The 26,455-nt window shown below is 42.8% G+C and overlaps 1 protein-coding gene across 1 annotated transcript in view; it reads right to left on the minus strand.

Annotated features, from left to right (window-relative positions):
• Positions 1–6,390: 6,390 nt before the first annotated feature.
• The window catches only part of LOC140384586 (protein inscuteable homolog), a 517,726-nt gene continuing 497,661 nt past the window's right edge, over positions 6,391–26,455 (minus strand). The window contains exons 10-13 of the mRNA XM_072466414.1: positions 23,413–23,479; positions 15,578–15,733; positions 13,177–13,253; positions 6,391–8,845 (exon numbers count right to left, since the gene is read on the minus strand). Coding sequence (XP_072322515.1) covers positions 8,717–8,845; positions 13,177–13,253; positions 15,578–15,733; positions 23,413–23,479 — 429 coding nt within the window. The 3' untranslated portion in view covers positions 6,391–8,716. The remainder of the gene's footprint in view (positions 8,846–13,176; positions 13,254–15,577; positions 15,734–23,412; positions 23,480–26,455) is intronic.

Raw genomic sequence — 26,455 nt, forward strand, 5'->3', positions numbered from 1 at the left:
TCCTGGCAATGTGGGGTGGTTCCAATGGGAAATCCCATTGACAAGCGGTGGGAGTAGAGAATCCCACCACCAGCGACGACGCACTGCTGAGAAACACACGGCTTGGGGAACCAAAGAATTCATCCCCATATGACAGTAAGTTAAAGAGGCCTGAATCTACACACAGAAAAGAGCCCAAATAAAACCCAACAAAACAAGACAACATTTTAAGCAGAGACAATAGGTGATAAATCTGTGGTGGATGAAGAGTACAAGAGACTAATAGTTCTGATACTGAACTAGAAATCCAGATGATCAGGGGTGTAAATGATACTCATACCAAGTTGTGGAACGGAGTTCAGTAACTCATAGACTAACACCTGAAAAATAACCCCGAAAGCGACTGAATTTTCATTAAAAACTTAACTGGTTCACAAATGTGTCAGCCTGCCATACCTACTGTGGTCTCCATGTGACTTGAGGCATACGTACTCCTATGTAGAATCTCAAATACTGTCATGGTTTGGGTGTGAGGAAGTTGGAGGTGGGGTGGTCGCTGTTGGGGTTAGGTGTTGCTGAAGAGGAGGTGGCACTGAGTAATTCATAGAACACATGTGGATAAATTGGGGAAATGGGAAGTAAAAAATTAATTACAAAGCAATCAGGCATGAAGGGTATTTGAAAACCTTGGGCGGGATTCTCCGTTGGCCGACAGCAAAACCGAGAAAGGCGATTGGGCGGAGAATCGGTTCTGACGCCAAACTCGTGACAGACATCGACTTGATGACAAAATCGCAATGTTCCGGTACCTCTTCAGCAGCGTCAATGCATTCTAAAATGCACGTACAGTAAACACCGTTTGCATATCATTCGTGGTCCCGACCCGGTGTTCTCCAGGGTCTCCGCGATTCTCCGCCTCCGATGGGCCGAGTTCCCGATGGTGTGGTTAACTTGTGCTTTGAACAATGGTGAAACCGGCGTGGCTGAGGGAGAGGGGTATGGAAGGTGTCTAACATCACCATAGTTTGCTGATAGTTGTGCCACTGGCCGGGGTGGGGGGCTCCTGCCAGGGTCGGGGGGAGTAGTGGGGGTGGTCAGGAGGCGGGCTGTGTGGTCGGGGTGGGCGGACATGGAAAATCATTGCCGCTGCCGGCAAGGCAGCCACGCAGCTGTGCACACCGCTAACAGCCCATTTTGAACAGAGTGCCATGGGTTGTATAGGTGTCCCCCCGCTGGCCCAACCAACCCATTAGCTGTATGGGGCACTCCAGCACAACCAGTGCTATCTGTTGGCTGGGATGAGTGTGTGTGGGGATTGTAATGTGTATATGCGGCTGCAGCTTGTCAGCCTCCTGAGTGTCGATCATGTTCCCGGCGAATCCCGCGCCGTTCTTCAATGGAATCAATTGTGTTCCATGTGGCACAACGGTGCTAGCCCCTCAATGTAGCGGAATCGTTCCAGGTGCGGTGCTGGTTTTTCTGTTGTAAAAGTCCATGGATTCTGCGTTGGCATCAATACTTATGGCGGGATTCTCTGATTGCCGACTCCAAAATCGCATTCGGCGGAGAATCCCTTTCGACACTGAAATTGGGGGCGACGCCTGTTTTCGGATGCTCCGCCCCCTCCAAAACAGCGTCATCAGTGAGTACATCGCACGCCATTCGGACGGCCTCAGGACGTCACCTGAAGGCCCTCACCCGATGCTCCGCCCCTGATGGGCCGACTTCCCGACGGCGTGGTCTGAGGTTTCGTCAACCTCGATGTGGACTGTGTCAAGTGCCGCCACAGTCAGGGGGGGAGCCATCCCACTGGTCACGGAGGCTTCGGCAGGGACTGGGGGACTGGTGGGGTATGGTCCGGGGGTGGCAAGGGTGGTTACAGGGGTTGGCATGGTGGTGCCGCATGTGGTTGCCCCCTCCCAGTTGCCCCTCCAACGCCTCCCACCTATCCTCCCATGGCAGCCCACCCCTGCGGAGGGTCCCCCAACCCCAGCCGGGGTTCACCCCCACCCCCACCCACAGCCGAGGGCACCTCACCCCCCGTCTAGCACTGGAGTGGGAAGCCCAGCGCCACTTTGCCTGTGAACAAAGATGGCTACTCAACTCCTCGGCTCCCCACAAATGCCTTTACATCAGGTTCACGTTTTTCAAAAGGAGTACTAATGCACACCAGCATGCTCACTTGCTGGGGAGGCCAATGAATCACGGAAGGCCATTGGGTGCACGGGACGCCTTAGAGGCTAAGGTTCAGGATCTATCTTCTGCCTGTTCCAATCTGGAGTGAGGCTAAGATGCTCAGCCAGCATCTTTAGTACCTCAGTCACATCCTTTTTCTCACCTGATCAGCGCTTGGTTTAAAACTATTCGATTGTTAGGACTGTTAATTTTTGACATGATAAATCCTCCTGTTCGCAAACAATTTCACAATGAAACTAGCCTTGCTACTCTCTCGTAGACACAAAACCTGCTGCTGCAATCTTTTTAAAGAAACCATTTCAGCTATTATGTTTTCCCTTCTTCTTTCCAATTCATTTGGTTCATATCCCAGATGCAGCAGCTAAGTCTGTAATGAGCAGGAGAGGATAAGTAACCAGAAGCCTCCAATTCCTTTCCCTTACTGTCCACTTTCAGTGCTTTATTTTGGAACGGTAGATATATATGATTCTTAGCCCCTTGATGGTGTGGTCAAAGAGCAGCAGACTTTCATGGGTTTAAATAAAGAGGATCGTTTATTCACACACTCACCCTGAAAATCAAAATGCTATGGCAATCACAGACACCACACCCTCAAAAAAGTTGCAGTTGAAGAAGATAGTGCACTTCTACAAAGGTTGGATCAGACAGAGTAGTGAAATGTTCACATGTTTAGCTTGTTCTAGAAGAAAACCGCCTTTGCAGGTCTGGTGAAGAAGGAAGTCTCTTATACTCTTGAGTTGTAGTTTAGATGAGTTCAGATAGCTGGAATCAGATATCGGGATTACTGTAGGTTTCCTTTGAGAACATGAATGTTCAACAGCCCTAACAGAAGTTAGGTACTCACGGCCTTTGTATCAGGAGGTCCAATTTCTTTACAGATAGACTTAAGTTTTGGAATCAGGCTGGAAGGCTTTTTGAAATACTTCATAGCCTCTCAGTACATAAAAGGCAAATTACACTGCATTTTCTGCAGTTGCTGTCATTGTCAGTGTTTTTTATGCAGACTTTTAAGCTTTTCTCTGGGTGTTCAGATAAATTCTTTACCCCAAGCCAGTTTCGATCACATGATCAATACCTCTGTCATCCAACAAAAATTGTCTTTCAAACTTAACTTGTGGTAACTGGATCGCCATCTTTACATTGTTAAACTTGGAGCCTAGTATTCCATTGATTCTGTAATTTGAATAAATTTTGAGGTGAGAATTCCATATATAACATTTGTTTTGGTATGTCCATTTTGGGTGAGATTCCCCTGCCCTGGGCGAGTCGATTAGAACTCTCCAGAAGCGTGATAGTCTATATTCAATAAGCAAACTACACTGATCCTTTGGCAGTCCATTAAAAAAAAAGACAGTTCCAAAAACCTCCGTATGAGCTGACATACTGGGCATGACAGTGTGAAGATTGAAACGTGAGCAGAAGGCAGAATAAATGGATAAACATTAATTTACATAACTTCTTTATTATTATTTCTCTATGAAAGACACAAATTGTCATAACATTTGCCGCATTGGAAATAAGGCTAGAAATACCACTACTTGTAAAACCTGCTGAATTTTCATTTGTTTTCTAATCACAAGGCTTTTGTTAACTTTTAAAGACCAAAAATAGGGCCAGATGTTTTGAGAAAACTTCTGAAAGTCATTTCAAGTTCTGAAAAAATGATTGGACAAAGTAGATAAAATATTAGAAAAGGAAGGAAGACGATCACTTTATTCACATTCCAGCAGGTGGCTTTGGAATAATATATGTCAAACTTCTAAGAAATCAACAAAGCCTTTTAAGCAAAAACGTTTGGACCTATTGTTAAGGGGAATGATTCGAACGTAAACTGACATGGTGTTAGTTTTCAACGCTATTCTTTTAGAAGATGCACCTGGGACTGGGAAAATATCAAAAAGCCAGTTTGGATGGAACTCATGTCTTGTTTTTAGAAGCTGTATTTTAATGAAGCATCTTTTTCAATTTCACCTGTGCCACACATGTTCAAATTTTCAAGTAGTATTTTTTTTTTAAAAGGCGTGAGGCAGTTGTCCTTTCCTTGTGCCGCGCACCATTCATGAGTGAAATATGTGAGTGGTCTACTCCCACTTCTTCACGGATATCTCTCCACCTGCAGGTCAGGTGCATGTGTCTGATCCAGGGACCTTTGTTTGAATTCCCTCTCCTTCCCTATCAGAGGAACCTGCCTCTGCTTTATTTGTCTAAGTCCTCTGACTGCATATGTAAAGTAAAGTTAAAAATGTGCTCATATTCCCATAAAATATTGTTATTTAGTGTTGCACAGTTTTAATGTTGCATTGCGTAACATTTGGAAGTCATCAGATTGAAGAGATAGTGGTTGCTCATTCATGTGTATTCAAGTAGAATTGCAGAGATCCACAATTTATGATGTCACTCTGCAGATTTTTGTACTTTTTCTATAGGCTTAAAGCTCCATCCAGGGCATATACTGGTGAAATGTTAAACAGTTGTATATACATACAATAATTAGATTACAAGGTCCACAAACAATTAGCAAGACCATCAAAGCTATTACAAATATAATAGAAAATAATAAGTACAGAAAAATGTCTCTGTCAAGTAGAAACTTGGACAAAAGGCAAAGGCTTTCATCCAGATTGGTCCAAAATAAACTTAAATGTTTACTTTTTTGCACATTCTTAACCCAGATCACCTGCTGTAGCTTGAGATGGGCTAACCTATACTTTTTTATATAATTACTGTTGAGCTTAATATTGTTGAGTGTTAACCCAAAGGCGGGTTAAGAGCTCACCATGTATGGAACATGACAAGCAAACCTGTGTGGGTTGTTTGTGGACTCCCCAGCAGAGGGGGTCGCTTGTTCAAAGGCACTCCGCGCCTGATTGAGGATGCCTGGCATTGGGAAGTCAGGGCCCATTGAGATCGATTCCACTTCTCTTGCTGCCGAGGCCCCTGCACTCCTCTTCCCCACAGTTCCCATCCTGCAACATCCTTCCCGCTATCACTTACCTCTGAGCTGGGTCACTCTGCTGTTCGTTATTAATTTAGTAATTTACAAGATATGGGCATTGCTGACGAGGCCAACATTTATTGTGCATCTCTAGTTGCCCTTCAGAAGGTGGTGGTGAGCTGCCTTCTTGAACCGCCGCAATCCCTGAGGTACAGGTACATCCAAGTGCACCTCCTTGATCCCAGGATATTGTTCCAGCAGAAGCTATGCCTTTCTGTTGGGACACTGGTGAGCAAAAGAGCTGCTGGCTTTGTTTGGCCGGCACCACTCCGCAATGGCTTGTTAATTGCTTGATTGGTTCAGATTTTGGCGGTTCATATTTCGGTGGACTTTCCCCAAAGGAGGCAACACAGGTCTCTCACCAACTCGCTCGCCAGTGATTAAGCCTCCCATGCTTTCACAAAATCCCCTGAACTATAACTATTCTTGTGCTTGCTCTACTATCTTGAATATGGTTACTATTTAGTTCACCTCATTTTATCTCATTTGGTAGTGCTGGGATCAACCTAGTCCATTGAGCTGTCTGCAGTCTTTCTGATGTAGTTAGTGTTGGGCTTGCTACGATCAGTCTGCAGTTTTTGTTGGACTCAGCCATCTCTCAATATAGTATTGGCCTTGTCCTAGTCTCTCCGTACAGTTACCGCTGGGAAAGACAAACATTTATTGTACCAGAGCTCCAAAAGGACAAATTGGGAGTTTAGTATTTATCTTTAACTATAATGCAAAAGTTTGTTAGTGCATGGAATGTTTTACCAGAAGCATCGGTTAGAAGCAGGATTATAATAGTTTTAAAAGGGAGGTAGATAAAATCTGAAAAGGCTGTAGCAATAAAACAAGAGAATAGGGATACATGGATTTAATGTTTCCCCTATGCTGTGACAGTCGGTTTTATTAGTAAATATTTCCAAAAATATTCAATGGATCCTGACCATGAAGAAGTTCCTGCAGTTTCTAATGCTGTCATCCTCACTCTCAGTCACGTTAATACCAAGAAAAGCTACGGTATAAAATAAAACCTGCCATTTTTATGCATATACTTGCTTGCCAATCTTTGAATACATCAACTTCTGCCGAGTAAATCAATTTAAGCTACTTATTGATGGACAAATATTCTGGCAGCTAGGACAACTCCTTCTATTTAATATTGCTGTCTATTAACCTTTATTTCCATTCCCCCAGACCAACCCCTCCTCCAACTGAGCCCCCCCCCCCGAACACACACACACACACACACACACAGGATTCTTTAGGTTTCTTGCAGGATTCGTTAGGTTTCAGTAAGCCTTCAAGTTAATTTAACTTTCACTGTTATGGACAATAATACTTAAAATAAAAAACAGATTGGAAACATTTGTCCTGCTAGATAAAGAGAAAAGGTAGCTGATTCCTAACCTCTCAATAAAAGGGCCAGTTAAAAGTGGCGACGTATATTGGAAAATAATGCTCTGTGGGTTGGTGCTTTATTTATTTGGGTAATTTTTAAATTTCTTTCAGTTCCAAATACAGTTGATTATGGAAAACATGCCATCACATTGTGATGATATTTGATCTGGAAGCAGTACAGTAAGGAAAATTTGTAATTGATTAAAAAGATCTGTGGAATCTGTAATTGTTTTAAGAATGTTTGAAAAAGACGTTTAAGGATTTGCATCAATTGTAAAGGGATCACTTGTAATTTTCTTGGAAAATAAGAAATACCATGTAACCTGGCAACCCTTGACCTGGAAGCAGTATAAACAGTATGGAAGTTAAGAAAGAAGCCATGTGTCTAAAAGATAAAGGAGAGCTTTATCTTTTACAGAGGAGCTGCAGGATGAAGGACCCCCAAAAAGCAGACCGAGACAAAAGGAGAGAGACGAAAGGAGAAATACATCGAACTCTTGTGAAGAGAAGAACTCAGGAAAAGGTTGTTTTGTTAATTTAACAGAAAAGGAGATGGGAGCTCTTGGAGGCAATATGCGAACTGGCTAAAACAGTCTAAAACTTGGAAAGCTGTGCCAATAGCTCAGAGATGAGGGGCAGCACGGTAGCATTGTGGATAGCACAATTGCTTCACAGCTCCAGGGTTCCAGGTTCGATTCCGGCTTGGGTCACTGTCTGTGCCGAGTCTGCACATCCTCCCCGTGTGTGCGTGGGTTTCCTCCGGGTGCTCCGGTTTCCTCCCACAGTCCAAAGATGTGCAGGTTAGGTGGATTGGCCATGATAAATTGCCCTTAGTGTCCAAAATTGCCCTTAGTGTTGGGTGGAGTTGCTGGGTTATGGGGATAGGGTGGAAGTGTTGACCTTGGGTAGGGTGCTCTTTCCAAGAGCCGGTGCAGACCCGACGGGCCGAATGGCCTCCTTCTGCACTGTAAATTCTATGATAATCTATGATCTACAAAGCTGGGTGTTTTCCCAGAAGTGGCCAAACTGTGAACTTGGTTGGTCAGTTGAAAAAGAAACTCAGAAAGCTACGCCATCAGGATTGTTGTGGCCTGAGAGAACAAGGGCTCATAGAAGCGTGCCTGGGTGATGATAATCTTACCCGTGAAACCTGAAGGTAAAAGCTGCTGTCAGAATGGACTCATCATCTACCCTGCATGAAGAAAGAACTGTATATTGTGGAATTGTGTAGCTACATAGTACCATATATGCTGAAGGAGAATGGTTGTGTAATATGTATTTTTGTTCTAACAACTATTTCAAGTGAAATTTACCTTTTGAAATATCATTCGCCTGTTAATTGATATTTAATTTACATTGTTTCTGTTTAGGCAATAAAAATTACACAAAGTGAAATCTTGTTGGTAACTTCTTCTTTGGAGGTCATTTGGTAAATTTGGTTATTTTGGTTTATGTTTTCCCATGAGGATTGTAACAACAGCTCTTTCATATAGTACATATTTCCACTACTCCTATTATAGAGGGAATTGTACTACAATAGTTTATGCATAAGGTAACTTGTAAAAAAAAAACTTTGAAGGCTCAATGGGGATTTATTTTTAACCTCACAACCTGGGCAGTAACTTGCCAGGGTAAATCCTCCACCTGCCTGTTCAAACAAGCTGCCCAATTCTCAATGGAAGTTGAAAATTACCTCAGTATCTTTTTCTTAATTGTTTACCCACGACCAACAATTTTCTTTATGTGCGAAGGGAAACCTGCTTTTTCTTGATGCATGCAATGATTTTACTGTACCTACTGCAATAAGGGGATATTCCATTCAGGCACAAACATGCAAAGTCAGTCTCAGATCATCATGTACTAATTTTTAGGCCTCTGGGAAGAAAATTACGGAAACAATTTTTTTTTACAGTTTCAAATGTCGATGTCTTATTGCAAAAATGGACAGTGCATGCATAGTATCGAGCCTTCGAATGAGATTTGACTGCAGACACATTCTTTGAAGATGTTTAAGAGTATGAAGCATCGTCGCACCTTCCATTAATGTGCAATAGCTCTTCCTTCATGTTTTCTGAATGAAAGTATTAAAACATAGCACTTTCCTTCAGCAGTAGTAATTAAGTCCAGGTTCCCGTGGGCTCTTCAGACTTTTTCAGTTCATTTTCAGACAAAGCTTTCCTCCATGTTTGAGCAGAGTAAGAAAGAATCTACAAGTCGAGGTTTAATTAACTGTTGGTAATCCGAGTCTGCAAAACTTTGTGGACAAGAAACTGCCAGCCTCCTCAGTGCTGCCTAGAATGGACAGAGTCATGAATCAGAACAAAAATCACACTGTCATGCCAACAGAATCAGTGATGAGCACGTCCAGAATCTCTCTACCAAAGCAAGTAGAATTGTATTTCCCAGTGCTTAATCTAAACTTCTTTATTTATTTATAATTAATAATGTCATATATTGCCAATTCTGTTTTCATATTTTTGGCCCATTCCTTTATTCCTCTTGCCATATTATTTTTCCTCTGATCGTTCTAAGGGATGTTAAAGATTGCTTGCAAGATTATTACTACAGGGATTTTCCATGGTGTCCAGGGCAGCATTCTTCCCTCAATCATTTTTAAAATTCTTTCACGGGATTTGTGCCTTGCTGGCAAGGCCAGTATTTGATGCCCATCCCTAACTGCACTTGAACTAAGTGACTTGCTGGGCCGTTACAGAGGGCAGTTAAGAGTCAACCGCATTACAGTGGTGTGGAGTCACATGTCGGCCAGGCTGGGTAAAGGTGCCAGATTTCCATCCCTAAAGAATATTAGTCAATCAAATGGATTTTTACAACAACCAATGATAGTTTCATGGTCACCATTACTGAGAATAGCTTTCAATTCCAGATTTTATTTATTGAATTTATGCTAATTTTAATGGGATTTGAACCCATGACCCCAGACCTCTGGATGACTAGTCCAGTGACATTACCACTATGCCATCATCTCTCCCTAATTGAATGCAATTTGCTGGCTGTAGAATTGTGCTGTGCACAAACTGGTTGCTGTTTTAAAAGTTATTCAGTAGAAGTAAAAGCAATTATGAGGTCTTGTCACTGGGAAAGGCACAACATGAATGCAAGTTCTTTCTTCTTCCTAACCAATTTCCTCTCTTTTTTTTCCCTGTATGGCACTGACTCCGGCTTGAATATCAGTTCTAAGTTTGCCAGTAGCCCTCCTTCCCAAGCCATCCAAGTAGTTTTACATGTGAGCTGTCACAATGAGTGGCAGATTTTCAGGCACATGCATTTTCCTATTCACCACTATTCCAGAGTGGGAAGCCTGAGTCATTTTTCCTCACTGGTACAGAGGCAGTGAACCTTTTCATGCTGCAAAACATTCCTTTGTATCTGTTTTCAAATTTGTGGCACTTGCTATTCTGCTATTACGTTATCACCTATGATACGTTAAACATCTTGTACATACCCATGCTTCTGTCTGAAAAATATGATTTGAAAGACTGCTGTTAGGACAACAAAAACAGATTTTGAAATAGGAATTCTCTCAAGAAATCAGTTAACAAGTAACTCAGGTCTCGAACCAATAGCTGCTGCTGTAACAGCTCCTCTGTTCATCACAATTATTTTCCTTTTTAGCGCCAACACTTCTCAATCTCATGAAAGCTGGTGGTAGATTTTTCATAACTTAAAGGAACTTCAAAATAAATTTTAGGATGATTTTTAGACTCTTTTCTGACTGATTTTTACTCCTGAACGATGCAAGTTTATAATCACTGAAGGAGGCCATTTGGCCGATTGGATCTGTGCTGATGCTTGGCTCGAACAAACCAAAACTAATCCCACTGCTCCACACACACTCCCTGTTTCCCTGGGTCTTCCTCTGTTTCAAATATCTCATTTTTTAAAAGACGCAATGGTCTCTGCCTAATTAACCATTCTTATGGAAAAGCATTCAATACTCCAATGACACGCTTGACAAAGTAGCTTCTCCTAACCTCTCTTCCTCACTCTCACAGTAACAATTTCAAACGGATGGTTCCTCGCTGCTGACTCCCCAATCAGAAGAAATCATCTTTTCGAGGGACGGGAGCAAGAGGTTCTCCCACCTGATCATGGCAGGCTGGGAGGAGGTCACCAAGGAGGTTATCATTCATGTGGCCCAAAGGATCACCGCCCTGCAGTGCAGTAAACCCATGAATGACCTGCTGCCCTCCATCACTTTAAGTGTAATATCTACTCACTGCAAATGCACTGCAAATGCACACTATCATAAGAGCAGTCTAAGAGTTAGAGTGCACAGGGATGTCACACATGACTGCAGATGGGGCATCAGCATGGGCTGTGTGCCAGCCACATGATGCTCACCATCTCATGCAAGTTCCTTGACAAACGGCATCTTAATCCCTTACTGGGCAGGGCTCAGCAGAGATAATAGGCATGCATGCTCCTGAACTGCTCACTCATCTATTGGATTTAAATCAATCCTCTGTCTTTACACAGGGCAAGATTGCCCACAACAAAAGAGAGCGTGCCAAGACTGGAAGAGGTGCCCTTGAGATCTGGGCCCCATCAAGTTTTGAAGAACTGGCTGTGGAATTCAAAGGAGAGGTGAGAGATTATTCCTGGGTGGAAGGCGAGTTTGATCTTTCCCAACAAGCCAGTGAGGATGCATCCAGTATATACTGACAAGGTGCAATGACTGTGAGGGATTGTTAATGTATGAGCCTGCCTAGCCAATGACTAATTCTCTGTTCTCTCTATTCCAGACGCCAACAGGAAAATGAGGAAGCAAGGTTCTCCAGACAACACGGCCCCTGCCCCCACACTGGTTCTGAGGAGGAAGCCACAGTATTCTCAGAGGAGGCACTGTGTTCACCTGTACCCTCCACCAGCGCGGATATACACACCTCGGTGAGTCTTACTTCCAGAGGTGGTTTAGCTTCACAATCAAGTGATCACCTCAGACACATGTCCAAAGCTGGCAGACGCAGTGATAGCTGAAGTCACCGACACATGGAGGATTGCTGGAGACTAGGCCCCTGTTGAGATGGAGTCCGATGACAAACCTCTAAACTCAGCCATAACTGACCTTTTGAAGTTGCAGAGATAGAGTTGCAAAAGACACCAGCAGTCTGGACCAAAGGAAGGGAAGTCTGCCCACATTCTATCTGCAGTCGTAACTCCGGCATGCAAGCACATTGAAGTTTCCATCGGAGGTGTGACGGCTGCATTGCATAAACAGGTCCAGTAGTTTCTGCCGGATTTGCCCTTGGACCTACAAACCATTGCAGAGGGCAGCTCGGCAACAGACTACCACAGGCTCCATGCTAGCTCAACCCGGTCTGCATATATACAAACGACCTGCCAACACAATTTATACTGATGACATCTGTTGTGTCTCCCAAGCTCCATCCTCTGCCCTCAGGATCAGATCTTTAATGAAGGTTTCACAAAGTAGACGGACAGCATATGGCATCTCATTCTAACTTCCTATAAAACCATATCCAGTGTATTTCACCAACACAATTCTAGTGCCAAGAAAGAATTGTATATCCACATGGATGGCCTTGGACTAAAACATGATTCCAATCCAACATACTTAGGAGTGACTGCAGATAGTACTCTTTCCTTTCGAGAACATTTGAAGAAAACAACAGCAAAGGACAAAACTAGAAACAACCTGCTAACCAAATGTTCTGGATCTAAGTGGGGAGCTGCCACAATATCCCAGACCTCAACACTTGCCCTCTCTTCCCCTCATACTCTGCAGGAGAGTATTGTGCACTTGTCTGGCAAAGATCGTCACACATCTTGTTGACGTGCAACCAAATGCGATAATGTGCATTATAGCTGGAACTCTCCACTCAACATTGCTCCCCTAGCTTCCTGTCCTCACAAATATAACTCTCCCACAAATCTGTCAACTTACGAAAGCTAGTTGAAAGCATCAGGGACGTACCTCATTTTTCACTCCATGGCGACCTGTCCAATCTACCTACCACCTGCCTTGCAACGTGACGCCCCATATGGAGCACCCTTCCTGAGCAAGACCTAGAGGAAAACATTCCTTGTATCAAGGAATAGGAAACACGAGAAGGACTTGTGACAAACCACATCTGTTGAATGGCAGGCTTTCAGCTGTCGCGGTGAGAGTGGTCCTTGTTAAACAGGTTCAGGACAGGCCATGGGCCCTGAGCAGCCAAGCCTCACTGCAAGGGCCTCAGCACAACACCTTATGCACTTGTAGAAAGGCATAAACAATGCTGCACATTGCCAAGAGGTGTCCCCTCTACAGGCTAAGTGGTGGATCTTAAATTCAGCAGATCAGGAGGCAATCATATGGCTTAATAGCCAAAACATTTACTTTTGTTTTTCTTTCAAGCTTCTGCTGCATGTAAACTCAATATTGTTTGTTGATCCATGAGGAAATTAAACTTAAAGTCAAATAAAGTTGGAACACCAATTCTACATTGTGAAAAACAATGAATTAAAATGATATTCCAGTAGTCCAGTAAAACTCCGTTAGGTCAGGTTTTGTAAAGTTTGAAATCTTCCTGTGAACATTAATAGAAAAACCATCATTATTATCAAAAAAACTAACCGAGATATAAAAAATTACCACTTACCAGGCATGCCACTAATACTGAATCACTATTATTCCGCTCAGAAGGGGATCGGCAGAGCTCGATCAGACGAGGAATACCTACACATCAGATGAATAGAAAACCATGAGATATGTTTTCCAGAGAATTGTGAAAGTACATGTAAAATACTGTGGGCGCTATTCTCCCCCCCCCCCCCCACCCCCCCACGCCAGGTGGGAGGATCGCCGGGGCGCCGCGCGAATCGCGCACCGTTGCCTCGACCCCCGCATGCGATTCTCCCACCACCCGGAAACCAGCGGCACGCGATTCGCACCGGGCCGCTCGGAGAACCGGCGAGCGGCGATTCTCCAGCCCGGATGGTTCCCGCCGGCGCCGTCCACCACTGGTCGCTGCCGCCGGGAACTCTGCGGGAATGCTGGGGGGGGGGGGGCGGCCTGTGGGGGAGGGAGGGGGGCTCCTTCACCGGGGTGGCCTCCGATGGAGTCTGGCCCGCGATTGAGGCCCACCAATCAGCGGGCCGGCCTCTCCCCCCTCGGTCCTACTTCCTTCCGCGCGCGGCCCCAGAACACCGGCGCCATGTTGGTGAGGGGCCGGCGTGCGTAAGGCGTTCACCGCCCATGCGCAGGATGGCGCGGCCCAACTGCGCATGTGCAGGATTGGGCTGCCCCCTATGGGGGCCAGAATAGGTCGTGCCCGGGCCCTGTTTGCGCCGTCGTGAAACGCGACGGTGTTCACGACGGCGCGAACAATTGGCCTCCATATCGGAGAATCGTCCCCTATAAGTGCAATAATTAATATTTTCTAATTCTCATGTTCTTTGTAAATCTCATGGCTATGTTTTTGAGTACATTTGTAAACATCGTGGAACAATTTGTCCATCCTTTTTCCTTTCTTTACCCCTCCTATGTTCAAGATGTTGACTCTTTTTGTGATACAGTTCTACAGATGAAGGTAACCCCAACTGCACTTTGCCAAAGTGGCCATTCTTCATAACTGAATCTTGACAGTCAGAGCTGACAGATTATAGAATAGTAAAGGGCGATACAACTGGATCCTATTCTGGCTCCACCCTCCTTCCACATACCCATACTTTCGAGCAAGATTCACACTTTAGTGATCAGGACGGGGATCCTGACTGAGATATTCCTCTCGCTTGTCAAGAGTTCTTAGGCCAACTTTCGTGTCTGAGTGAGATTAGCTGGTTCAAGTTAGGCCAGTGTTGATCCTGATCTCCTTGGCCCAATGCCTTACTGAATATTCACTTACCTATCAGCATGGTAGAGTTGTCCTAGTTTTTCCTAGTAATTGGAATTACAGGAATACCTAGCAAACTACATCTATTACATGGAACACTGTGCGATTAACTGCAGTACAAACCCAACATGATCCCAACACATGTTAGAGAAGATATATTGGGCAAGATTCTCTGGCCTCCCCGAGGTGTGTTTCTCGTTGGTGAGAGGCAGCCTGCCATTCGCTAACGTGGGATCTTCTGATCCATAGAATCCATACAGTGCAGAAGAAGGCCTTTCGGCCAATCGAGTCTGCACCGGCCCTCTGAAAAAGCACCCACAATTAAGCAACTCACTGACAGAGGAGGTTCCACAAATATCCCCATCCTCAATGATGGAGGAGCACAGCACATCAGTGCCAGTCTTCAGCCAATTCAATTCACAAGAAAGTATCAAGAAACAGCTGAAACAAACCACACCCCTCATAATCTATTGAATTACCATCACTGAATCCCCCATTATCAACATCCTGAGGGTGACCATTGACCAGAAACTGGACTGGGGTAGCCATATAAATACTGTGGCTACCAGAGCAGGTCAGAGGCTAGTAATACTGCAGCAATTAATTCACCTCCTGACTCCCCAAAGCTTGTCCCCTACCAACAAAGTTCAAGTCAGGAGTGCAATGGAACACTCCCCACTTGCCTGGATGAGTGCAGCTCCAACAACACTCAAGAATCTTGACAGCATCCAGAACAAAGCAGCCCACATGACTGGTGCGCTTTCCACAAAAATTCCCTCCCTCCACCACCAATGCACAGTAACAGCAGCGTGTACCAAGGCTCCTTAGGCAACACCTTCCAAACCCATGACTACTGCCACTTAGAAGGACAAGTGCAGCAGATACATGGGAACACAACCACCTGTAAGTTTCTTGCAAGTCACTCACCATCCGGACTTGGAACTATATCGCCGTTCCTCCACTGTTGCTGGGTCAAGGTGCTGGAACCCCCTCCCTAATAGAACAGTGGGCATACCTACACCACATGGACTGCAGTAGTTCAAGAAGGCAGTTCACCACCACCAAACAGGGATGGACCGGCCTAGCCAGTGACACACCCACATCCTGTAAAAATGAATTTAAAAGAAAAAGATCTTGCCCATTATGTTTCAACTCATGTTGCTCTTACAGTTCAGGCTTCTGGCAATGTTGGTTATGTCTGGCTCTCTGCTTAGACGGGCTAATGTAACTGCAGACTTCTGTAACACCCGTTCCAATGCAGCACCCTCTGCTGAAATTCCGGGTGAGATTTTCTCATGCAGAAACTCCAGCAAAAGCTCCACACCTTAAAAAGAAATCACACTTTTAAAACATGTAATCACAGAGTCTAACCCTCTCTCTCTGTAATAACCTAGTCTGAAAGTTGAAATGCAGGTGCAGCAAGCAATTAGGAAGGTAAACGTTATGATGGTCTTTATTCCAAGAGGATTTGAGTACAGGTGTAAAGAAGTCTTGCCGCAATTGAATAAACTCTTGGTGAAACCTCAGGATTCGAGAAGATAGATGCAGGAAGGATGCCCCCCTTGGATGGGGTGGATGGGGGCCGGATGGGGTGGAAGGGGGCCGGCTTGGGGGGCGGGGGGGGGGGGGGGGCGGCGTGGTGAAGATGGTCAAGATCCAGCGGACTATGGGTACAGTCTCAGAATAAGAAGTGGGCCATTTAGCACTGAGATGAGGAGGAATCTCTTCACTCAGGGTGGTTGATCTTTGAAACTCTCTATCCCAGGTGGAGAGTGGAGTTTCCGCCATTGTATATATTAAATACAGAAATTGATAGATTTCTATACATTAACAATATCAAGAGATCTAAGGATAGTGCAAGAAAATGGTGTTGTGGCAGATTAGCCATCACCTAGTTGAGTGGGGGAACAGGCTCGATGGGCCAGGTGGCTCACTCCAGCTTCTATTTCCTATGTTCCTATATCACTTTTAACCATAACGTCGGTGCTGTATCCATCATTCTGGCTTAAACTTGTGTCATGACAGGGAGATATTAGAAATTTGGGTTCAGAAATGGGGCCCTAAAATGAAGCAGACAATTTAAAGGTTTAAACAGATTGAAGGAAAATGTTGTTGGCCCGAACTCAAAGAGATATGCCCATATCTGTCTGAATCACATGCTCCCATTTAAACTTAAACTCGTTAGGGAATGCATAATGTGATTCACCAAAGACCCATTGTCTTTTGGGATGTTTCTACATGACCAGCCATTATCCCATTAACAGAATCTGAGGATCTAATGGTCTATCAATGGAAGCATATGAATGGCATAGCTCTTGTCTTTGTGCAAACAGGAGTGGAAATCAAGCAGCCCAAAGTATAGTTAAGTCCAGTCTGGACATCTAAGAAGAGAAGTTTGTTTGAAGGGCTGGGTGGAGCTTAGAGAGAGAGAGAGAAAAATTAGGAACAAAGGCAGAAGCAGGGCAGCCAAGAAAACAGGTCAGAAAGCTGTGGAGAGCAGCCAGTCAGGTCATGAAGCCTGCTAGCTTAAAGCTATAAGCAGCCCTGGAACAGATCATGGAAACTGCCACAGAGAGAGAAAGTTTTGTAAAAGGATTCTGAAAGAAATGCCTGAACAGAAGAAAGTTTGCTTCCTAAATGAAAATGTTGCCTTTGCCTAGATGTGTAAGTGGAGTGAGAGCTATATTTTAACATTGTGTTGTTTAACGGGAATTTGTGTGCTAAAATTAAGAAACTGCACATAATCTGTTAGTCTTCGAACTGTGAAGTTTGAAAGTTAGATATTGTTTTCTTTTGTTTTAATAAAGTTTTGGTTATAAAAATAACAAAGCCCAATTTCTTATATTATCAAATCTATCTTTTCTGCACAATCTTAAAATGTAAAAAATGTTACGCGTCTGGTTCAGTCTCTCAGTCATTGTTGAGGTCTGAGAAGGTATCTGTAACACTTGACAAACTTTGATCTATTTTTCATCAAAATTTAAATAATCTTGTTTTGCATGCCTCATAGTCAACATTGACACTTAACGCAATGGTAAAAGGACAGTGTACTTTGAGAATCATCACCATTCTGATAAGATGTTAAACTGAGATCCCCTCTGTTTAATATGATGGATACTGTGAAAAGCGGACTGTTCCCCAGTGCCCAAAGATATTCCTACTATTTGCTTTCCTCAAAATCTCCTGTACAAATTGCTGGTCAAAGTATCAGAAGGCCCGCTCTGTAACACAGTTAATGCCAGTTTATCTCAGTGTCTTCAACTTACCATTAGCAATGGGGAGACTGGTCAAAGCTATAGGCCAGATGCATTGTATATTGCTGGTAACATATTAGCATGAATCAGAAATTGCAAGACAGAAAAATAAAAATGTATGGTTCAGTGATCATCCAGCATCAGCGAACAACTTATGGAAGTATATTCTAATTTTGTATCAACCCATGTAAAAAAAAATCTGAAATGAAGAAATAAAGATTTGCACCAATGTAATATCTTTCACAACCTCAGGATATCCCTAAACAGTTCTACAGATGCTGAAATAATTTTGAAGTGTAGTCACTGTTGTTATGTCAGAGTGTAAAAGATAGGCAGAGATATTAGTGTATTAATTATATTACGGGCCAGGGTTTAGAGAACTCCAAAGTGTATCATGGAGTTCACCTGACCCACAACTTTTAATAGATTTTAGTTATGGGGAGCACAAGGGCCCACTCTACAGGTGTGATGCAACAGAGATCTAAAGTACTTTAAAAACAAAACAATGTTTATTATATGAATCCAGTTAACATTTTATAAACACACAGTAAACATCTTAGCAACTATCAACTCAAATATTTCCACCAAAGAATACAATACTCCATAAGTAACCCTTAATCTTTTCTAGCAACATCCATAAGACAAATATCCTCTTTAACAAAGACAACAAGTTTAAATTCTCTACTGAGAATTTTACATTTGTAAGTGATCTGAAGACATTCTTTTCATGCAGAGAGAGATCAAAATTACTCCTTGTTTGGCTGGATGCAGTTCCAACTCTGAAAACGAAACCAAACACACACTGCAGTTGCCAGCTCAAAAACGAAAGTAAAAACAGACAGACAGCCCAGCTACACCCACACTCTGACATCACTGCAGCTATTTGATAAACATCCATTTCTTGAAGGTACATCCACTACAGCTATTTGATAAACACCCATTTATTAAAGGAACTCTCACATGACAATTAGGACAGTTATGAAACAGCGTTAACTTTTCCATGAGCTGCCAACTTTAACATAAATGGGTTGAAATTATGTTGTGCGTGACAAATACTTCAAATACAGTTTGGTTGTATGATATCACTCTCAATTATTGAAGCAGGCATTAGCCTTTTCTTAAATTAATAGGTTAATGAATGAATTATTAGTTGGCAATACTACACAGGGCAATTTTGACTCTAGAGAAAGTAGTGTCTTATTTCATGTCTATATTCTTGGGACTAGTTCTGCTCCTGTATCTGAGGAAGCACAGACTTCAAGAAGTCGAAAAGCATCCTAAACCCTCTACAGCTTGCCTGAGGCACAGAGAGATAGCTATGATGTTCTCAGATGTAGACATATCTGATCTGTGGTTGAAAACATAAATTCTTTAGAACTCTGAAAAGAAGTGGCACGGTGGCGCAGTGGTTACCACTGCTGCCTCATGGTGGCGAGGACTAGGGTTCGTCCCAGCCCCGGGTCGCTGTCCATGTGGAGTTTGCACATTCTCCCCGTGTTTGCGTGGGTCTCACCCCCATAACCCAAAAATGTGCAGGGTAGGTAGATTGGCCACGCTAAATTGCCCCTTAGTTGGAAAAAAAATAATTTTTAATTCCGAAAGGCAAATGAGAAAAGCATAACGAGGAAAAGATCTTGCAGGTAGGAGATGTGGAGGAGCAGCAGACCAAAAATATGGAGAGTAATAAAGAACAAAGCATAGATACCAGAATAATGACTGCAGTTGAAAAACAGGCCTTGGCACTGAAAGAATGATACCAAGAATAGATGAGAATAACAAAAGTGCGTAGTTTTAACACTGGAAATTATTCATAGAGAATAGGTGAGGAGGTTGACATTCAGAATGAAATGGATAATTGTCACTGCTCAGCCCAACTGCTGAAGAAAGAAATTGTCCTTGATAGTGAGGCAGTTATGAAATTACAGCTACCATGGTGTAGAATAAAATTTCTGAATGATAGGTGATTCACTTTAATTTAATCTCAAGCCTTGAAGAAGGCAGGTATATAAACAGTTCTGATTTAACAACTGTACGCATAAGTGAGTGAACAAGCTGTGTAAGGAGAAGGCAGAGTCAGATAGCATAGAAGAATTTTTCAATATTTTTTCTTTTCCAATTAAGGGGCTATTTAGCGTGGTGAATCCACCTACCCTGCACCCATGCAGACACGGAGAAATGTGTAAACTCCACACCATGATCTGGGGCCAGGACCAAACCTGGGTCCTTGGCGCCCTGAGACAGCAGTGCTCCAGCACCGTGCCGTCGCACGTAGAAGAATTTAAGGCCAAATTGATATTTAAAACCATTAAGTGGCATTCGTTTTTAGTATGGGCCTGACGCACTGCGGAAACTTTTGCCAGTCTTGTACTTTCCTGTTCCCACGATCCTGCTAATTATAAAAGAACACATTGATTTGAGTGAAACCAAGGCCCTTTTACAACCAGCTGTAGGATTCAGGAGGTGTCCAAACAATGAAAGGAGCCAATAACAATACTGGAGGGCTATTTGGATTAGGAGAGGTTTTGAGAGTCGTGAGCCAGTTCTTTCATCTCCAGTGCCTTGTCAAGAAAACGTTTGGGACAAAAATTCTATTTCATGTTTTTTTCAGGGGCGAACGGGAGAACTGAGCATAAAGAGGCACCGAAACACAAATAACAGAAATTCAAAGAGGCACTTCTGTACTCACAGTAATTGTAAGAGAAGAACTGACTGTAACAACCACCCAGAAAATGTTATGGAACAACAGTGGCTTTATGTGGAAAGGTCAGGCAAAACAAATTCATTGCACATAAGAAATGCCTAGATGTCATGCATGCAAGTGAAACCAGGTGTATGCTGAGGCAAACCTAATCTGACAGAGAACACTTACATCTAATGACGTGTTTTTAGACAAATTCCCCTTCTTTTATACTAAAGCAAATACTTAACTTGCAATAGTTGCATTTATTTTATGAATTTTCTCATTTTACTTTTCAAAAACAAATGGATATTTAATTCATAAGAACTTCATCAATTTTAAATGCTTTTATTCGGAAGCAACAACATAATGGATTGTTTTCAGTTAGTGCTTCTAACTCATTAACATTTGAATCAAATTCATGAGTTTACGACCATATTGGTACAAAGAAAGCCTCTTCCCCTGCCTCTCCCCCCTCCCCCTCCCCCACTCCCCTACTCTGGTGGTTTATTGACTCTTTATCACCATCATTCGGTCGCTGCTGTTACTACCTCAGTGACAGTTTCTCTTTCGTAATGCAATTTATTGCCATTCATGCGATCAACAGGCAGTAAATGTGGCTGTTAAAATAATACAAAATTCACAATTATTTTCTATAAAAAGAAATTGCAGGCACATGCATTACATTGCATCAGTGCAAATACTTTCTGTGTGGAAGGAAGCCCCTCCTTACATTAGGAGTACAAGAAATGCAAGGGGGTGAGTGATTAAAGGCAAACAGTTACCATTAATGCTGCATGTTAAGATAATAGGTGCAGAGCTGATGCTATAAAACCTTTGCTGTTTTAATGTCATTATAGCTGGCTGACAGAATACATCTATCAGCAAGATCTAACCACAAGTTTGATTTTAACATCTGGCCTTTTATTACCCATTACCGTGTAAGATGTATCTATTTCTTCCAGGGACGTATGGCCTAGTTATACCAGTGAGTGCAGTATCAGCACTGCTTGCAACAGAATGTAGGATGTGCCCAATTATACCTGTCACCTACATCACTGTGAAATGGAGACAATGTTGGAGACTTTTGCATCTGAACTCAAGTGCCTGGAATACAATTCATTGCATTCATTAATGTTTTTTCAACTTATTGATCAGCCTGATGATCAGTTCTCTTCAGTCGTGCTAGTAATGGCAATCAAGACTCCTGGCAACAAAGAGAATAGGTTTTGGAGGTTACAGAAACTATTGGATATTCAGCCTTATCCCTTGCATCTTGTCCAGGTTAATTAGACATGTCAGAAAAGCTTCCACAGACGTAGCAGCAATCAATAGTCAGGTCTTAAATAGAAACAAAGTACAGCAAATGCTGCAAATCTGAAATCAAAACAGAAAACGCAGATCCAGCAGCATCTGTGCAGAGAGAGAGACTTCTCCAGAACTGAAGAATGATAGAAATGTCATGAATGATGTAGTCGGAGAGGAGGTGGAAGAAATTGGGCAGAATAGTAGTTCCGGGAGAGGTCAGAGCTAAGGCGAGATTGGCAAAGGTGTTATGGACACAAGACAAAGGGAGTGTTAATGGTGGCATTAAGGACTAAAGAAGTGCCAATTGTGGCATAAAGGCAAGGTAGCAGAATGTGTTAATAGGATAACTAAGGTCAGTGCTCAGTGTTATGGGCCAAGGTTTAAAAACTCCAAAGTGTATTATGGAGTTCACCTGACCTAGAACGTTTTGTTGAATTTAGCTAGCGTGAGCACAAGAGCCTTCATTTGAAGTGTGATTCAACAGTCTTCCTCAATACTTAAATCAAGCTTTATTCTAAGAACTTAGTTAAAATTTATATAAACACACAGCAAGAATTTTTATCAATCACAAACATAAAGATACCCCACAGCTACAGTAATTTATGTATAACACTTAATGAATTCCCCCTTAACTGTTCCAATTCAAAAACAAAATCCCATAAACCAAAAACCCCTTTTCAAGGGAGAACTCTGCATTCTCACTTGAATAAGACTGGCTTTTCCTGAGATTCTGACCCGGTCTCACCAGCAGGTTTTAATCTTTCCGGAAAGCAAACTATATCTTAAAAGCCACTACCAAGGTGATTTTTACTGGAACAGATATTTAAAATTAAAATAGAAAGACAGGAACAAAACACTTCTTTCTCCTGTCTGAGTCCACAGCAGTCAAAACTGAAAGCAAAAGCAAAAACAGATCACAGAGCCACAGCCCAGCTCCACCCACACAATGACCTAACTGAAGCCATGTGATAAGACAAAAATCTTTCTTAAAGGGACACCCCCATGACATCAGTGACGGCAAAACGGAAAAATAAGTGACAGATGGCCCTGTGGGGGAGGGAGGGATGGGGGTATTGTGCACATTCCCTTTCATCTTAACCCCCTCTTTGTTTTGTTTTTCTTTGTTTTCCCCCAATACAAACTATGCCTACCCCCTGTGTTTACATGAAATTCCTCAATCCGCCTTAGTAAAAACAGCAGATAAAAGAATTTCATAGAAACACATTAATTACTGATGTCACCGAGCTGGATTCCAATCTGCATATTTCTCAATATCTCCTCTCCTAGCAAGTTGGCCAGTAGTGTAAAATGGGCTGAGAATAAATTATCAGTCTGTTTTACATTGCACCTTATTATCTATTCCACTGAAGTGCACTGCTGATGTTTCCCAATTTCCCCCTACCATCCAATTGTCTTATGAACTCATCTCTACTGTTTTCAAGGAGTCTCGGATGTTTTCTTCCATCAGTCAATTGTGCTTTGAATTAAAATATTCTGCCGAACTTCCATTCTTATTGCTGATTGTTGACTAATAATTTATATTATAATTAATAATAATAATAATAATAATTTAGAAAGAAAATCCATATTACTCAAAACGTATTACTCCATCTCAAGGTATACAATTGAAGTTATTTAATTTATCATTCTGATAAGCCGATGAATTGGCTACAAAGTCCAATGAATAAATGTGTTTTTGAGCCTGTAAATTGTAAGTATACTTGTGACACACATTAAAACAGAAGAAGTGAAACTATTGCTTACCATTTTCCTGTATCATCTCAGAAGCACATTGGTCTAACAGAGCCATGTTTGCCAGTATTGTCACTACCTGTGTTGGGTACAGTACATAAACAAATATCGCAACGTGTGCAATTAGCAAAAATTGTACAGTGAGACCAGACAGCAGTTTTAACATTCTCAGGCTGCTGTTTTCCTCTCCAGTTTTCCTCTCCTTTTGTCCTAAACTAGCTAGCTGGTGTCTTGGCCAATGTTTATCCATCAACCAACATGGCAACAAGAGATAATTAGGTTGTGTTTTTGGGACCTTGCTGTGCACAATCTGGCTGCTGCGTTTCTCTTTATTACCACAGTCACTATATTTTACAACAATAACAACAATTTGCAATTCTAATGTACATTTAACACAATAAAAAGTGACAAAGCATTTCACAGAGACCTTGGGCGAGATCTTCCAGCTGTTCACGCCGACGGGATCTTCTGGTGCCGCTGATGTTACAACCCCGGGGCGGATTTCCCAGGGGCGTGGGGTGGAATCAATGGGAAATCCGATTGACAGTGATCAATCCTGCAATCCCGCAACCCCACCTAACCTACACATTTTTGCACACGAAGGGGCAATTTTTTACCATGGCCAATTCACCTAACCTGCACATCTTTGGACTGCAGGAGGAATCCAGAGCACCCGGAGTAAACCCACGCAGACACGGGGACAATATGCAAACACAGACAGCCACCCTAGGTCGGGTCCTTGGTGCTCTGAGGCAGCAGCGCTAACCACTGTGCCACTTTGCTGTCCCATTTCTGAGGATTGTAAGGCCGGAGGAGATTAAAGAGATAGGGAGGAGCAAGACCATGGAGAAACTTAAAAACCAGGATGAACATTTTAAAATCAAAGGGTTGCTTAGCTGGGAGCCCATGTAGGTGAGAGCACAGGGATAATAGACAAAAGGGAATTTGGTGCAGTATATGGGCAGCAGATGACCTCAAGTTTATTTACAATGCAGAAGCCCAGCGAGGATTGTATTATATAATCAAGCCTAGGGGTGACAAAGGCATGGATGAAGGTTTCAAAAGCAGATGTGCTGAGACAGGGATGGGCAGCACGGTAGCACAGTGTAACCACAGCACCAGGGTCCCAGGTTCGATTCCCGCTTGGGTCACTGTCTGTGCGGAGTCTGCACGTTCTCCCTGTGTCTGCGTGGGTTTCCTCCGGGTGTTCCGATTTCCTCCCACAAGTCCCAAAAGACGTGGAGTTAGGTAATTTGGACATTCTAAATTCTCCCTCTGTGTACCCGAACAGGCGCCTGAATGTGGCGACTGGCAGCGCTTCACAGTAACTTCATTGCAGTGTTAATGTAAGCCTATTTGTGACAATAAAGATTATTATTACATTCTCAAGGGCAGTTAATGATGCACCACAAACACTGGCCTTGCCAGTGATGCTCGCAACTCATGAAAGGATGAAGGAATCTCTCCACTCGAGTGTGAACTCCTACAGCAGCAACTTACTAAAGGCGCACCAGACATTCTCTGCGACTCCAATAATGTTGCATTATTCCTCTTTGCAGCCTTCAATACAATGGCTGTAACATTCAGTCCCAACAAGTTCCCAAAACGGTCCATCTTGGTGAGACTGTCCTTGACTTATTTTCCGCTCTTGTCTATTGAGTCATGTTATGGGCCAGGGTTTAGAGAACACCAAAGTATATCATGGAGTTCATCTGACCTACAACATTTCATAGATTTTGGTTATGAGGAGAACAAGGGCCCACTTTCCAGGTGTGATGCAACAGAGATCATAAGTATTTTAAACAAAACAATGTTTATTCTATGAACCCTGTTAACATTTTATAACACACAGTAAACATCTTATCAACTACCAACACTGATTACCCCCCCCCCCAAAGATACAGTACTCTATAGGTAACCCTTAATAACTTTCCTAACAACATCCATAAGACTAACTCCCTTTTTTCCTATAAAAAAACAGTAGGTTTGCATTCCTTACCGAAGCAGGTATTACTTTGGAATTATCAAGTGATCTGGAGACATTCTTTAGCATGCAGAGAGAGAGACCAAAATACACCTTCTTGACTTGAAAGCAGCTCTCAACTGAAAACCGAAAGTAAAACTCAGAGCCACAACAGCTTCCAGCTGAAAACGAAAGTAAGAAAGCAGAGCCCGAGCCCAGCTCCACCCACACAATGACATCACTGCAGCCACTTGAGAAGATAAACTTTTCTTAAAGTGACATTCCCATGACAGTCATAACCGCAGCATCTCTTGCAATGATTTCCTCTTCCACCTGCATACTGTCACCTCTGAAAACCTTCAAGTATTCATCCCCTCCTCTTCCTCATCTACATCAGCCACCATCTTACTTCCATTTTTGAGGTAAGGTCACAAAGCTCTCCCACGATTTATTTTTGGTGACTACCGGTGACATTTTATTCCAGGAATCTTTGGTTTGAGCTCTGTGTTCTGTCACATGACAATGCAATGGGTTTGGACTGAGCACAGATAGTTTTGTGGTACTGTTTCTGAAATCTAAATTAGAGTTCCAATTTAATCTTTGCTCAGTTTCATAAACCAATAATATAATATCAGCAAATTTAGCTTCAAAACAATGCTGCATATCTAGTCAATTTCAGAAAAGCATAACTCAGATCTATCTCAAGGGGCTTGCTTTGCAGTTGCCAGCCAAATCAATTAATCTGCCTTGAATGCCTCAATAAACTAATTCCTGATTATTTCACCAATATGAATTGAACATCTTACAAAAATCATTCAGCTCTATTTATAGTGACTAGTTCAAATGTCTGACCTTTCAAAGGAAAAGCCGCCTGCAGTAATAAAATTAAAGGGCGCAATTTAACGGAAACATTTCTAAGTGTCATTTTGCGCTTGATTGGCGGGGTGTTTCCCAACGGACACATTGACGAGATTGTGGCCCGTATTTCATGGCACTTAGTACCGGAAATAAGCCCCCGCGAGCTTCTCACCATTACTGGCTGTCTCACCGTCTGATTCGTCTGACTCACAACTCAGCGTCTCACTGCTAACA

The sequence above is a fragment of the Scyliorhinus torazame genome, chromosome 10 (genome assembly GCF_047496885.1).
Source record: "Scyliorhinus torazame isolate Kashiwa2021f chromosome 10, sScyTor2.1, whole genome shotgun sequence".
Classification (NCBI taxonomy): Eukaryota; Metazoa; Chordata; class Chondrichthyes; order Carcharhiniformes; family Scyliorhinidae; genus Scyliorhinus; species Scyliorhinus torazame.